Here is a 14,668-nt window from a genome sequence, read left to right on the forward strand (position 1 = left end):
TTTTTTTATTACTTAGATGGGTGTACAACCTCACAGCCCACCTGGTGTTAAGTGGTTACTGGAGTCCATAGACATCTACAACGTAAATGCGCCACCCACCTTGAAATATAAGTTCTAAGGTATCAGTATAGTTATGACGGCTGCCCCACCCTTCAAACCGAAATGCATTACTGCTCTACGGCAAAAATAGACAGGGTGGTGGTATTTACCCGCGCAGACTCACAAGAGGTCCTACCCCCAGTAATAAATACTACTCGACCGAGAATCAAAAACGAAGATTATTTGGCGGTAGCGTGAACGTTGTTGTGAAGTTTAGCATAGATAACACCTCAAAAATAATCAACTGGGATGAAATTAAATGAAATGAGATGAAATGATATGGGATGAAATATAACCTCAGTAAAATAGTGGTCATTTAATGATATTTTTTCAGTGGACTTTTGGAGGATCCCGAGAAGTTACGTTCAGCGGCTTTCTTCATTTTCCCACACTTGTGCACTTTCACAAATATCAAACAGTTAATAAACCACTGTTATTACACATTTAATCCTGAAGAAACACTAAATAGACAAAATAACACAAGTCATACAACTTCACTCCTCGCGTTCCCGCCAAAAAGTCCTAACACCTCTAAAGATTTTTAGTTACCTATCTAATAAAGATAGCACCTAGCATAGATAATACACTTAGTACCTGCGGTAAACGTCATTGCAAACCATTTGCAAACTAATAGAATAGTAGGTACAGTAATAAAATAAACAAAGATTTGCTTTAATAGCCCTGTTCTAATATCTAATAATTTGTTCCCAGTTCTTGTACGTAAAAACATTTTTGTTCCATAACTCCTTTTTAATTCTCGTAAATTGTCTGTAATTTGTGTTTGTGATGAACGAGAATCACACGAGAAGCCCGTCTAGCCCTTTGGATATTATTGATCAAGAGCAGGCCGTGCTGATGGATCCTATTGACCACGACCGCTGTCGATATCCGTACTGTATTGTTTGGACTCCTATACCTGTTTTAACGTGAGTATTATCATTAAAAATATGATTAATCTTTTACTGCTGTATATTAACACTTCTTGTAAGTCCCAAATTTTGTTATAGATATCAATTAAATTACATTTTTCTCTAATAATTGAACAGTATTTTGCAGATCGATGTTAGAAAGTCTTTCCTTATTTATTTGCTTAATTGTCAAGTATGTTTCACCTCTCTCTTTTTGGCGGTGACTGAGATACAATTTATTGGAATAAGTTTGTCACTTATTTTTAAATATTCCTCTTTTCTTATATTTTATTTGAGTCGGCACAACAATTATTATAATAGTCATCTCAATCAGTGTGTACTCTGTGAACTCAGTGTCAATGAAGACATATTGTTGCATTGTAATACAGTGCAAAAAAAACAATTAAGTTTTAATCACTTTCTAACAAAATATAATTTACTTTTAAATTAAAAGCTTGTCACAATATCATAATCGTAATATCGTAAACAGTAAACAAAAATAATAATGACAGCAAAAATATTACGTCATCTACTTACCATGTAATCTATTACTATTTATATTTTTCTTTTTCAATTTTAGATTTTTTTAAACTTTTTCACTATCAAGAGAGGACGAGCTGACGGCCCACCTTGTGTTAAATGGTGACCGGAGCTCATAGCCACCTACGACATAAATGCCCCCATCTATCTCAAGATATAAGTTCTAATACTGCAACATAACACTCAAAAGTGATATTACAGTAATTTTTTCTTTAATTACCCTATAGATGGTTTTTCCCATTCCTTGGACATATGGGTATATCAACATCCAATGGAGTTATCAGAGATTTTGCTGGTCCATACTTTGTTTCTGAAGATTTGATGGCATTTGGAAACCCTACAAAATATTGGCAACTATCTCCTCAGAAAGCCAATAATGGACAGGCGGGATGGGATGCTGCAGTTGCAGAAGCGTCCGAAATATATAAAAAGCGAATGGTAAGTAATTATTTATATTTAACTTTAATGTTATCATAGAAATACTACACGTGTAGAACCTCGCATCTTAATTGAAGTTAATTATAATTTTAAACACTTTTAGCTTTTAGTACCCATCTGGTGGGCCCACCTGGTGCTGAGTAATTGCCGGAGTCCATAGACATCAACAATGTAAACACCATCTTGTTCTTAATCCGAATTTTTACAGTAAAATTGCTGCTTGTATACACAACCGAAACCTGTTGCTGCTTTACAGCAGAAACAAGTAGAGTAGTGATACCTACTCAAATGGGCTCACAAGACGCCTTACCATCAGTAATCATGCAAATTATGATTTTGATTAGTTTGATTTTTATTACACAACGTCACTCCTTCACTCTGAACATCAATATTAAGAACATTTATATTAAGAATACTTATTAAGTATGTGAGTGAACAGTCGTATCGCTTGATACAAATGCAACAAGCGCTTTAGGCCACAACGACTTGGATATATTATTCAAACCAAAAAAGTACCAACTGATATTACTGATGACTTGAAGGAAGATTGCATGGGTCCATATAAAATTAGCCAATTTGTAATTACAGCATATAATATTTTACGACAACTGTCATTCTCATGTTGCCAAAGCATTAAACATCATGAACTATGGAGGAAGTCGGAATTGGAACATGGTTAAATTGGCCATTTTTATGATACCATACTCGAAATATGTTAGGTGAGTACTGCACCAGCTTTAACTATTCTAAAAATAATCTCTATATTTATTGTTAATATTTAAGTTAAATCTGTTAACAATATGTATGCTAAATTTCATACCGTCTCACATAATCTCCTCAAGCTGGAATTTGATATAGGTTCTGAAAACACTCAGACGACTGGTACACCAAAACCCTGGCTACAAAATAAATTTTCCCATAATATTAAATATAAATAGGAATTAAAATAAGTTCAACGTGCTTGAACCTTTAGGTTTTTTTTTTGTCCCTACTTAATAATTGGTAGCCTGAAGGGCTATTCCAGCTACACATAGACCGGTAGTAATATAATATATTATGACATTGATACCTTAATAAAATAATTAATTTACAGTGTCGGAGGATTCCTCAAGACGTGGCTACCTTTCCTTGTGATCGTGGGCATCATTTGCGGGCTCGCTTATGTGATATAAACATTACATCGTAAAAGATGGGATTGAATAATGGGCTTGGATCTACTTGTCTTTCAATAGTATATATCCTCGCCTTTATAAGACTGTTAAAATACTTTCCTTAAAAAAAATATTTTTGTTATACTTTTTAAAATGTATTTATTATTTTTGTGGATGTAAATATTTCACATAAAATTATGACATTTTAGCTGGGGGCACGTGATACACCCACGCCACTCTGGCTTGTTTCTGAGTAAAGACACAGAAACAAGCCAGAGTGGCGTGGGTGTACAAACCTGTCGAATTTTCGAATAATTTGAGTCCAGTGCTAAAGAAATATTGATAGTACTCATTAATGTGAGTTGCAGTTTGAATTGTATACTAGTGGTATAAGGCTGTTCGCGACAAGTCGATAAGAACGTTCAAGCGAAGTGACGGTAGTCGACTCTTTGGTGTACAACAAAATTAAAAACTTAGGACACCGAACCGTATCTAACAAAATTATATTAAAGCGTCATGGAGGATGGTGCGAATTTTACGTTTCTGTTGTTGGGTGATTTTAATAATTATTCATAACGGCTTACTGTTTTTGATTCGAATTGTATTCTGGACATAGTATTTTTGTTGTTTGTTAATTTTTTCTAATACTTAAATGGCTAATTCTCGTGTTTGAGAATAATTGTTTACCTTTTTATATTTTTTGGCGTGACGTATAGACAAATCACGTAATTTTCAATGTGCAACCAAAACAAATAAGGAAGCGAAGAATGCCCTGTGCGGATTGGCGGGACATCCTTCCTCCACGACCCGTCTCATAGCCCAGTTGCCATGTCGACCTATCATGAACTTTAGTGGTTGACTTTTTGGCGGGAACATGAGGAGAGTAGTTATGTGAATTGTTGTATAATTTGACTATGCTGAGGTAATGCTGGCTTACTAACCAACAATGGTGAACCAAATCAAATTCACTTTTCGGTTTCTTTCAAAAAGTCCACCGAAGTCGCAGTAAATTCCAACTATCTTACAGGGACATTGTTGAATTTCATCTAATCATATCATCACTTTTCAACCGCCCGACTGCATAAAAAGGGATTTTCATAAGATGCATTAGGTTTTTTTCAAATTTAATTTTTTTATTGTTGGTATTTTTGTGGCCGTTGTGGCGGGTAGCCATCATACAACGCAAGATAATTGACAGATGCCTGAATCTCGTCATAAATACATGTGAGTCACCCACAGCCGTTAAGACAATGTGCAATAATAGTGAATATCGTAGATTTTTCTAGTAGTTTAATTACCTACGCAAACTATGTTGTAGTTAAGTTACGCAATCGTTTTGTCAATATAAAACTAATAATGTGTACTTGATTCAGTAATTTTTAAGTCCGAAAATATTACAGTAGAAATGGAAATTGTCCGTTTCCAAACATACTCGTTTTTCTACGTATTTCAAGTCTAGGCGAGGCTTGACCGTACAGAAATCTTACCTTATAGCACACAAAACTATTCTATTTTTTTTTTTCTACCTATGCTGATAGCCTTGAGAGGCTATTTCAGCTTCGCCCTAACATGTAAGTGAGCTCACGGGGCTCAAACCGAAGTGTTGCTAACACTGGCCCTACCAAGAGCAATGCTTCGCAAAATCTACCACCGGATCGGAAACGCGACCCACTGAGAAGATCCGGCGAAAAACTCAGTGGGTTGTGTCTGCGGGAAGATTCTCTAATGAAAACACTATTTGTTCGTCATGGCTTAAAGGGACGCTTGATGCATTCGTATCGAACGATGCGACGTTGCCAGTTTCTATCAGAACCCGATCCACTACCCTTACATAACCCCCTTTTGTGAACAATGATCCAGCTCACCACTTTTTCTCCGATTGGTAAAAGCCAGCAAACGGTGTGCTTAGTGCGAGTTTCTTAACGTTCTCGATAGCGTAAAAGTTAAGCCAATATTGTATGCAGTTGGAACAGCGCCCCTAGCGCCAGACGTACGCCAACAATCCAATTCCTTATATAGCATATGAGCTAACTTTTACGCTATCGAGAACGTTAAAAAACTCGCACTAAGCACACGGAAGAGCAGCGCGGACGGTTCTCGCTTCTAGCCCTCCCGCAGCCGACTCCCCCACGCGCTCCGTGATGCACTGCTAACTCGCTAGTATTTTGCAGAAAATCGTGGATTTTGTGTGCTAAAAGAAAGATATTTAATCCCCGAAAGGCCAAGCGGAAGGTACACATTTTGCGCCAATGACTTGTTCTTCTTCAAACGAGGCTTGTGGAGATTACTCGACGGTAGACAGCGGGTTGGCTTTGTCCCTAGCATTGTTGAAGTCCATGGGCGATATAACCATTCACCATCAGGTGCGCCGTAAGCTCGTGGGCCTACAAAGGCAATAAATAAAAAACACAAATAGTAAATTTAAAATATAGATAAATCAATTTATCAAGTTTATTCATGATGAATATTTCATTGTAGCCAAACAGCCACAGTAGTATCTCTATGTGCTGCTAGCAATACTGATTGTTTAATGTTTGAAAGCAATAAACCTATGTAATCTTCCTTGAGTGGCCCGTAAAAAAAAAAACTGTATTTGGGTCGTCTATTATCAAAGGTGGTAATCTGTGCATTTGGACAAAAAAAAATGTTATTGATATGTCAATACAGATTGAATGGAAGATCATCGTCTCCTTCAAAGAATACGGTTCAAAACCTGCATTAAGTAAAGGTTAATACTTAACCTGTTATTTATCTAAGATGTCGTTCAGAAGAGTTTTGTGTCTGCCAATGGAATACAAAGTCAATAATTCGTTTTTCTGATTTACCAATAATTGTCCAAAAGTCACATTGCCGGCTTTGATAATAGTCGACTCATTTGTAACTCAGAAACCATTCAGCAGATACATATAACTTTACAGGGTTCTTGTAGTGAATTGAAATATAAGTCACTCTTAATATTATTTCATATGCAAAAATTTATAATTTCTGTTTTTTAATAAAATCCTTGGCTGTTTCTATTATTTACGTTTTTTTTTAATTCCGTAAACTGGAATATTTTTCTCAAGAACACACAAGTCTGAAATTACCTTCTTATTCAATTAAGCTATCATTGGTTGTAAATTACCAGATGTTTAAATTATTCATAACAAAGATAATTGTGCTTATGCTGCTTCATTAGTAGCACAACTTAAAACAGAAATTAAGGTTCCATTCTGCTAAATGTGAATAAATAACATCCAATAAAGAAATGAAATATTTATCATATAAAAAAAGATCGATTTTACAAGATCAAACAGTAGGTTTATTTCACTAGGTGTTTCAATAAAGGTTATTTTTGTTTAACTTCAATTATCTTATAGTAGTACATCTCATATTATGCATGTGCAACACGAAACATTTTGAAAACAATAAAATGTTAAGATCTATCTACTTATTTACTGTATTGTATATATTACGCAAGTGATATATAAAACATACTGCCTAGGGCACCCCCACCTGTGTACCTTTCTGTGGGACAAGATGGACATGAGCCTGCACAGTGAACTCATAGAGTTTCATTATTATAATTTAAGCAATGTCTATTTTGTAATGTTATAAGTCAGGTTGCAGGAGAGGGTAGTTGGACATCTGTCAGATCACACGCGTTTCGATTATTTTTAGTGTTTTTCCCGTTTTTTCTGTGTTTTTAAGAATTGTGTTGCCCTATTTTTGTTGGTGGTGGATTAGTTTAAGTTTCATTTAACTGGTAAGTGTATTTTTTATGTCAATGTCGTCCTCGGTGGGCGAAAATGTCCCGCCGGACAGAGGGAGGTCTTCTTTAGATTCAGAGATGGACGATCTTTCTCTAATACTTAATTCTCCTGTAAAAGCTTCACAAAAACGCCCTGCGGAAGACGTATTAAGCGTCCCAGAAAAAAGATCAGCTCCACATTTACCGGCAGCTGCCTCTAATCAACATACCTACACCCGGCCAGGTTTTGATAACAATTCAGTTCTTAATTACTCTGAAACTGACTCTGGCCCTTTTGTTGTCCATGTATCTCGTTCAGATGGTGACTTTGCCCCAGTTTCGAACCACACCCGTACCCTTAAAATTGCTCAAATTATTTACAATGGTAAGATCTCAGGGATAGATGAAATTAAAAACATGGGTAGAAATAGGGCTGCTATTATTTTTAAAACATATAACGAAGCGAATTCATTTTTAACAAACCCATTACTTTCATCTAACAAATTGTCAGCAATTATTCCACGCTTTCAAGTTACCAGGATGGGTGTCGTGAGACAAATTCCTGTAGAGTGGTCTCTTGAGGACCTAGTCTCATGGATTGAGTGTCGGTCTGTTTCAACCACCGTCATTAAAGCCAGAAGAATGAATAAGAAAAAGAAAATAGATGGAAAAACAGTATGGGAACCGACGGGTACAGTTGTCCTCTCTTTTCTTGGGCAAGTTCTTCCTAAACATGTATATTGTTGCAGCGTTTCCCTCCCTGTAAACATATATACTCTTCCCACTATTCAGTGTTTAAAGTGTTGTCGTTTTGGGCACATTCGTGATCAATGTCGATCGCAAGCCCGCTGCTCTCGATGCGCAGGCCCCCATGAAGGTAATTCTTGTAGTGTTTCAGAAAATAACATAACCTGCTTGTTCTGCTCTGGTTGTCATCCCGCCTCTGACCCGAAATGCCCCGAACATGCCCGTCAAAGATCAATTAAGTTGGTTATGTCTGAAGAAAATATTAGTTATATTGAGGCAGCTCGCAGATTTCCTTCAGTCCGCACCTCCTATGCCGATGTTGCCAATTCTTCTCTTCCCCAAAAACCTATCTTCCTGAGCCGATCAGCTCCATCTTCGAATACCCTCCCGTCTTCCTCCCCCTCATCTTCTCGTCATACTCCGTCAACTTCATACAAAAAAACTGTTTTTATTGAAAAATCGTCTAAACCAATACTTTCCAAGTCTTATGATCGTCATGCTCACAACGATATTATTAGCCCTCCTAACTCTTGTTTACCCAATGGTTGTGCTCTTAGCACTCCCACCCCCTGTGCCCCTGCTACAAATGATAATCTCGCGGAATTAATGTCAATGCTGCTTCTAAATATTTTATCAAAATTCAATGATATACTACCGAACAACGTCTTGATTCAGATTCACGCTTTAATCTCTAGTCTCGTCAACTCTCAACCAAAGCATAATGACGAAGGTCCTACAATGGAACTGTCGTAGTATCAGAAATAAAAAACAAGAAATAATTTATCTGTCTAATCAATATAACCCTGTCCTCTTTGCTGTTGCGGAGTCATGGTTGAGACCGGATACTCTGCTTAGGGTGCCCGGGTTCTCGTGTCTCCGCGATGACAGAGACGACGGCTGGGCAGGAACTGCTATCTTGGTCAGAAGAAATATATCTTTTTCTCGCATTACCCTTCCTCCTCATTCCTCAGCAATTAACATTGTGGCAGTTCGCTGCTTTAACATCACAGTGGTCTCAGTGTACATCCCTCACCCTAACAGTAACCTTATTCAAGAATTTTCGACACTCTTAACCTCTCTTCCATGTCCTCTCTTAGTCTTAGGAGATTTTAATATACGCCATACAATGTGGGGTTCTGAGTTATGTGACTCAAATTCCTCATTATTTCTTGATAAACTTGATGAATTAAATTTGTGTCTACTTAATGATGGAACTCCCACCCGTAGAGTATCCCCATCCCAAAGTCCAAGTGCCCCAGACCTGTCCTTGTCCTCTCCCTCTTTAGTTAACTCGATTTCTTGGTCTGTTCTGTCCAACTCCCATGGCAGTGATCATCTTCCAATATTACTAACTCTAGCCGATTCTTCCATCCCATCTTCAATTCCATATGAACCCCTTTTGAAATTCAGACTTAACAAGGCCGACTGGCAAAAGTATTCATCTTTAGTTCAAAATAATCTTGAATCTCTTCCTGATGCAAATGATGAAAATACTCTATTTTTGTACCTAGAATTTTGTTCCATTTTATCCTCCGCTGCCGAACTAACCATTCCCTTAAAGAATTCAGCTTCAAATAAAATTCCCTCACCAGCATGGTGGGATGCTGAATGCTCCCAAATAGTCCAAAAACGCAAGGAGGCTGAGTCTGAATTTTCTAAAATTCTCTCTTTAGAGAATTTCCTAGAATTTCAGAAAATTTCGGCCATCTCTAAAAGATTTTTGCGACAAAAGAAATCTCTTGCTTGGCGTAATTTTTGCGAGTCTCTCTCCCCAAGAACTCCTGCCTCCTTGATTTGGAAAAAAATAAAAGCATTTCGTAAATCACAATCTGATAATAATATTAATTCTAATTCCTTGTCTTGGCTTCCTGATTTTATCTCCAAACTCTGCCCACCCTTTGTGCCTTTTAAACCTTGTCCCTTAATTCCCTCCTCCGCCTCTAAGGACCCCATGAATTCCAGCTTCTCATTTGCAGAACTATGCTGTGTTCTTGACAACCTCCGAGATTCAGCCCCAGGTATAGATGGCTTCCCGTACTCTTTTATAAAAAAATTATCTGACTCTTCTAAAAAAATCTTTCTAAATCTTTTAAATCATATATTTCTCTCCAGTTCTATTCCAGCCTCATGGAAAACTCAATTGATAATCCCAATTCTAAAACCAGGCAAGGATCCAGCTCAATCTTGTTCATATAGACCTATTGCTCTCTCGAGTGTGCTAGCTAAAATTATGGAACATTTGATAAAAAATCGTCTAGAATGGATAGTTGAAAACAGGTCTATTCTCCCTAATAGTCAGTTTGGCTTTAGACGAGGTTACGGAACATTGGACAGCCTGAGCCTCCTCACTTCAGATATTCGTGTTGCATTCTCTCAAAATCGTCATGTTATAGCAGTTTTTCTAGATATTTCCTCTGCATACGACAATGTCGACCTTCATTTACTTAGACAAAAACTTATTAACCTGAATATGCCTCCTAGAATTGTGAATTTTATCTTCAATTTGTTTTATGACAGATCTATTATAGTTCGCATCTTAGGTGAAAATTCTTCTCATCGGACCTGGAAAGGTCTGCCTCAGGGTTCTGTTCTCAGTCCTCTGCTTTATAATATTTACACTGCTATTTTAGATACTACTGTGAACCGTTTTTGCCGTATCCTCCAATATGCTGACGATATTGCCCTCTATACCATATCTAATTCTTTCTCACAAGCTTGTAATTGTCTAAATTCTGCTTTGTTTAACCTGAATTCTTGGTTGAATGATCACTGCTTATCCCTGTCCATCCCTAAATGTTCTGCGGTTGCTTTCTCCCGTAAGAGAGTTATCCCTGAAATAAATATTGAAATTTGTAACCAATCTATTCCAGTCTTGAGTAAAGTTAAGTTTTTGGGCATTCTCTTGGATTCTAAACTCTCCGGTGTTCACCATTTAAACTATATCTGCAATAAAGTTGAGAAGAGCATCAATGTTCTACGCGCACTCTCCGGTGTTAAGTGGGGTTCACATCCTTACAGCCAGAAGCTTCTTTATAATGCTTTAATTAGAAGTCACTTTGACTATGGTTGCTTTGTTTTGGAGCCTTGTAATAAAATGGCACTTACAAAACTAAATCGTATTCAATCAAAATGCCTCAGAATCATATCTGGCGCCATGAAATCTTCCCCTATAAATGCCCTACAAGTTGAATGTTTTGAACCTCCTTTAGCCTTGCGTAGACAGTTTCTAGCTGATAGATTTTTCTACAAAGTAATTTCTCTCTCAAACCACCCCCTTTTAGCTCTACTTTCCCAACTTGCTCAACTGACCGAAACCTCTAGATACTGGCGTCATAAATCTGTACCTCCTCTTGTCAACTCGTATAAGAAACTGCAAAATTTAGCTTCTCCAATTTTTCAATATGATAAATTCCCCCTCTTTCTTTTCTCTTTTGACTGTCTTTTATTTCGTCCCACTACCTTCTTGAATATTGGGATCCATAAAGACTCCCCAGGAGCAAATTTACAATTTCAGAACATAGTACAACTACAATGGCCTAATCATTATCACCTATTCACTGATGCATCTAAACTATCCCAAAATGGTCTTGTAGGTGCTGCGGTATGGATCCCCAAGTTTAAAATCTCCCTAAAATACAAACTCCCTCAGACTTCCTCTGTGTACTCTGGTGAAGCTGTTGCTCTTTTAGAAGCAGCTCTTTTTATTAAAACCCGCGGTCTAAGTAAATCGGTAATTTTTTCGGACTCCTTAAGTTGTCTTCAAGACATAACTAAATTTCCATCGCATTCAAAAGTCAATTTTGAAATTATATTAAAAATTAAAGAAACTCTGTTTCAATGTCACTGCTCCGGACTTGATGTCACTCTCGTCTGGATCCCAAGTCATAGCGGAATTTGTGGGAATGAGCTTGCTGACTCCTGTGCCAAGGAGGCTGTTGTTATGGGCTGTAACAAGTATAACAAAATTTTTCCTCGAGATTTACATTCTCTGGCAAAATCTGATATGCTTCAATCTTGGAATGAAAGCTGGCAGATTTCTCGTCAGTCAGTAGGTAAGCATTATGGTAACTTGCAACCGACCCTGCCCTCTAAGCCTTGGTTTTCCTCCCACTGCCATCTTCCTAAAAAAATTGTCTCAGCTATAATCCGTCTTAGACTTGGCCATGTTTGCTCCCCTGTTTTTCTTGCCAAAATTAGAGTCCGTGACCATTCTCTTTGTGAGTGTGGATTAGATGAGGGTACCCTGGATCACATTTTCTTCGACTGCCCCAATATCGTATCCCCTCTTTATGATATCCTTCCCAATGACATTCCCCGACCTATTAATATTAATTGTTTATTAACTTTAGTCTATTCTAAACATGTAAATATTCTGTGTAAATTTTTATCTGCTAATAATATTTATCTCTAAAGTAGTACATATATTTGTTTGTGCTGTTCTTAAAACCACAGATTCGCGTATGGAAAAACCGACCAAATTTACTTGTATTTAGATTTAGTAATTTTTTCCCTCTCTAAGCACCTGTCATTTTTGTAAATACTTTGACATTGGCAAAATCAATGCCAAAGGCGTTGGAGCCAAATTATCTAAAAGAAGAAGAAGAAGAAGTCAGGTTGCAGATATTAACTATTATTTCAATTATATAATTACTTTATACAATTATGAAAATTAAATTTGAATAGAAGAAAAATAAATACTTACAATAATTATCATATTCTTATTTTATTTCAGAACTAGTACGAAGATAGTTCAGATAATTATAAAGTTTGAATACAAAGTCTAAAGATAACATAAGGATAAATCCTTGTTTTTAAATAATTAATTATATTATATGACAATGTTTGCAGAATGTTGGTAAATTAAAAAATATCTCTTGTAATGCTTGATTTCATCAATTCACAAAGTCAAAGTAAAACTTACATGAGGGAAAATCTTGAACATCTTGAACAAAATGAGGGAAAATCTTGTTGGAAACAAGTGTTATGATACAAAATATTGTTATCATAACACTTGGTAGCAAACAAATTTCATCACAACCACTGCAAACATTCAAAGCACTTTTGAGATCATTTTGTCCATCAGGCTTTACAATTAAATTATCTTCATGGTGCCTACTGAACAATATCTCCTTCAAGATGTTGAAACAGAAATGATAGGCAATAGCCATTTACCATCAGGTGTGCCATATGTTGCCAATGATTGTAATGGTTTTCTTTGTGGATGGATACATTGTTTATCTGTAGATTGAATCGACCACACCAATAAAGTACATGTTTGAGGATAAATTGTATTAATTATCACAAAATGTTATTATTTCCACTGTTCGTTAGCACTCTTTTATAACACTTCTTTCAACAGAGAAATCATATTCATAATTGTTCATTGTGATTTTGTTAGTTAGGAAAGCTAGGAGATCACTAATTTCTCGCGCGTAAGAATCCTTGTTAGCAGACATTTGTAGTTCCTTTGACATCGAAAATGGGACTCCTTGAAGATAGTGAAACGGTTGCTCGGCTCTGGGCCTAGGCAGAGGTGCGGCTGGGGCAGGTCTTTGAGGATACGGACTTGATCCAGGCCCAACACTGGGGTAAATACTACCTCTTGGAGACGTAGGATCAACGACGACAAATCCATCGTCGGACTTCGGGCCAGGTATCGGCGGTGTCTCGTCTTCAACTGGTGATGATCTCCTTTTTCCGAAAAACGATGAAAACATTTTGGTTAAATGAATAATATATTTTACGTCATAAGATTTATTGAGTCGTTTGAATTATGACTCAATTTTTTACAATTTATTTCTACTCCCTACTCCCTGTGAAGTGTCAAATGTATTATCTTTTTTTTATGATTTTATGATCTGGTAATTAAGACCTTTAGGTCATATCTTATTTTAATTTATATTCTTATTTTTATGAAAAATGATAATATGGAGTAAAATGAAATGAAGATGATTAATCAATGGGGATGAAATTAAATGAAATGATATGGGATGAAATATAATTTCAGCAAAATGGTGGTCATTTACTGAGATTTTTCCAATGCACTTTTTGGAAAATTCCGAGAAGTTACGTCCACTAGGTTTTTTTCATTTTCACACATGTGTGCTCTTTCACCGATATTAAGCAGTTAATAAGCCACCGTTATTACACATTTAAACCTGAAGAAACACTAAATAGACAAAATAAAACAAATCAAACGGCTTCACTCCTCGCGCACCCGCCAAAAAGTTCAATCTTCGTTTCCTCTGTCCGTAGAGATGTCAACAAAGTTCGAAAAAGACTAAAGTTTGTAAATCGATATTGACGAATGAACAGAACTCTACAGAAAACCGAATTTAGATTAGAACACATTAATAAAATAATGTAAAATTGTTCTGCCCGTACCTATTCGCTGGTAGCCTAAGAAGCTATTCCAGCTACGCCCGGATGGGTGGTGAGCTCCCGGGTTCAACCTAAGAGAATTTGCTATTACTAGAACTAGAAAAAGCAATGCTTCGCATGATCTATCGCTGGATCGGAATCGCGACCCACAGAATATCCGGCGAGAATAGTGATCGTTGTCACTAATGACCTGGAGCGCCGCCATGTTGCCGTCTACCATTAAAATACTCTCCTGAAGGCTCGTTCGGAGGACGACATGTAGTAGTATTCCAGACGACGTATCGTATATTAGTTTATAAAAAATAGTTTCTGAAGTATGTCATATTTTCCAATTTTTTGGCATCTATTTCAAGATTACGGATCGGTTTAAAGATCGATCGCCTTGGGTTCATCCCTAATTTGCTTTTTTGATGTAACCATATGAGAGGCAAGGGAATATAGTTTATACAGCCTAATTTCTTATAATTTGAAGCTGAAGCATGTCAACTGTACGAAATTGAAAATAGCGTAGAATAATATGAAATTCATTGAAACTTGAAAGAATTATGATGAGTTTACGTGTTAGATAGACCAGAAATAAAATAGTCTTTAAAATATTGTTTGTCAAAATAATTATCAATCAATTCATTAAAAGTTCAAAGGACTTTTTTGACGAACAAAAGACGTAAAACGAA

At 36.6% G+C, this 14,668-nt stretch overlaps 2 protein-coding genes across 3 annotated transcripts; one reads left to right on the top strand and one right to left on the bottom strand.

The window, feature by feature from the left end:
* Positions 1-433: 433 nt before the first annotated feature.
* LOC101740489 (transmembrane protein 222) lies at positions 434-6,156 on the top strand. 2 transcript variants are annotated; one of them, XM_038012616.2, is made up of 5 exons: positions 434-737; positions 811-1,025; positions 1,775-1,985; positions 2,574-2,704; positions 3,079-6,156. In XM_038012616.2, the coding sequence occupies exons 2-5, from the start codon at positions 886-888 to the stop codon at positions 3,155-3,157; spliced, it is 561 nt and encodes a 186-aa protein (XP_037868544.1). In that variant the 5' UTR covers positions 434-737; positions 811-885; the 3' UTR covers positions 3,158-6,156. The 2 variants fall into 2 exon arrangements, with proteins under 2 accessions (XP_037868544.1, XP_037868543.1); XM_038012615.2 differs by having other exon boundaries at positions 700-741.
* A 6,161-nt stretch (positions 6,157-12,317) lies between these two features.
* On the bottom strand, positions 12,318-13,330 carry LOC101740630 (uncharacterized). The gene has a single exon (XM_004923626.5). It carries the CDS (start codon positions 13,328-13,330, stop codon positions 12,941-12,943), a length of 390 nt encoding a protein of 129 aa, XP_004923683.1. The 3' UTR covers positions 12,318-12,940.
* Between the last annotated feature and the right edge of the window lie 1,338 nt (positions 13,331-14,668).

This window comes from Bombyx mori, chromosome 8, assembly GCF_030269925.1.
Source record: "Bombyx mori chromosome 8, ASM3026992v2".
Lineage (NCBI taxonomy): Eukaryota > Metazoa > Arthropoda > Insecta > Lepidoptera > Bombycidae > Bombyx > Bombyx mori.

Excerpts from the sequence above, each read along its gene's own strand:
- LOC101740489 (XM_038012616.2), top strand. The coding sequence starts at position 886 with ATGAACGAGAATCACACGAGAAGCCCGTCTAGCCCTTTGGATATTATT. Across the intron at positions 1,986-2,573 it reads AAATATATAAAAAGCGAATG|CATATAATATTTTACGACAA; the intron begins GTAAGTAATTAT and ends TTGTAATTACAG. Across the intron at positions 2,705-3,078 it reads CCATACTCGAAATATGTTAG|TGTCGGAGGATTCCTCAAGA; the intron begins GTGAGTACTGCA and ends ATTAATTTACAG.
- LOC101740630 (XM_004923626.5), bottom strand. The coding sequence starts at position 13,330 with ATGTTTTCATCGTTTTTCGGAAAAAGGAGATCATCACCAGTTGAAGAC.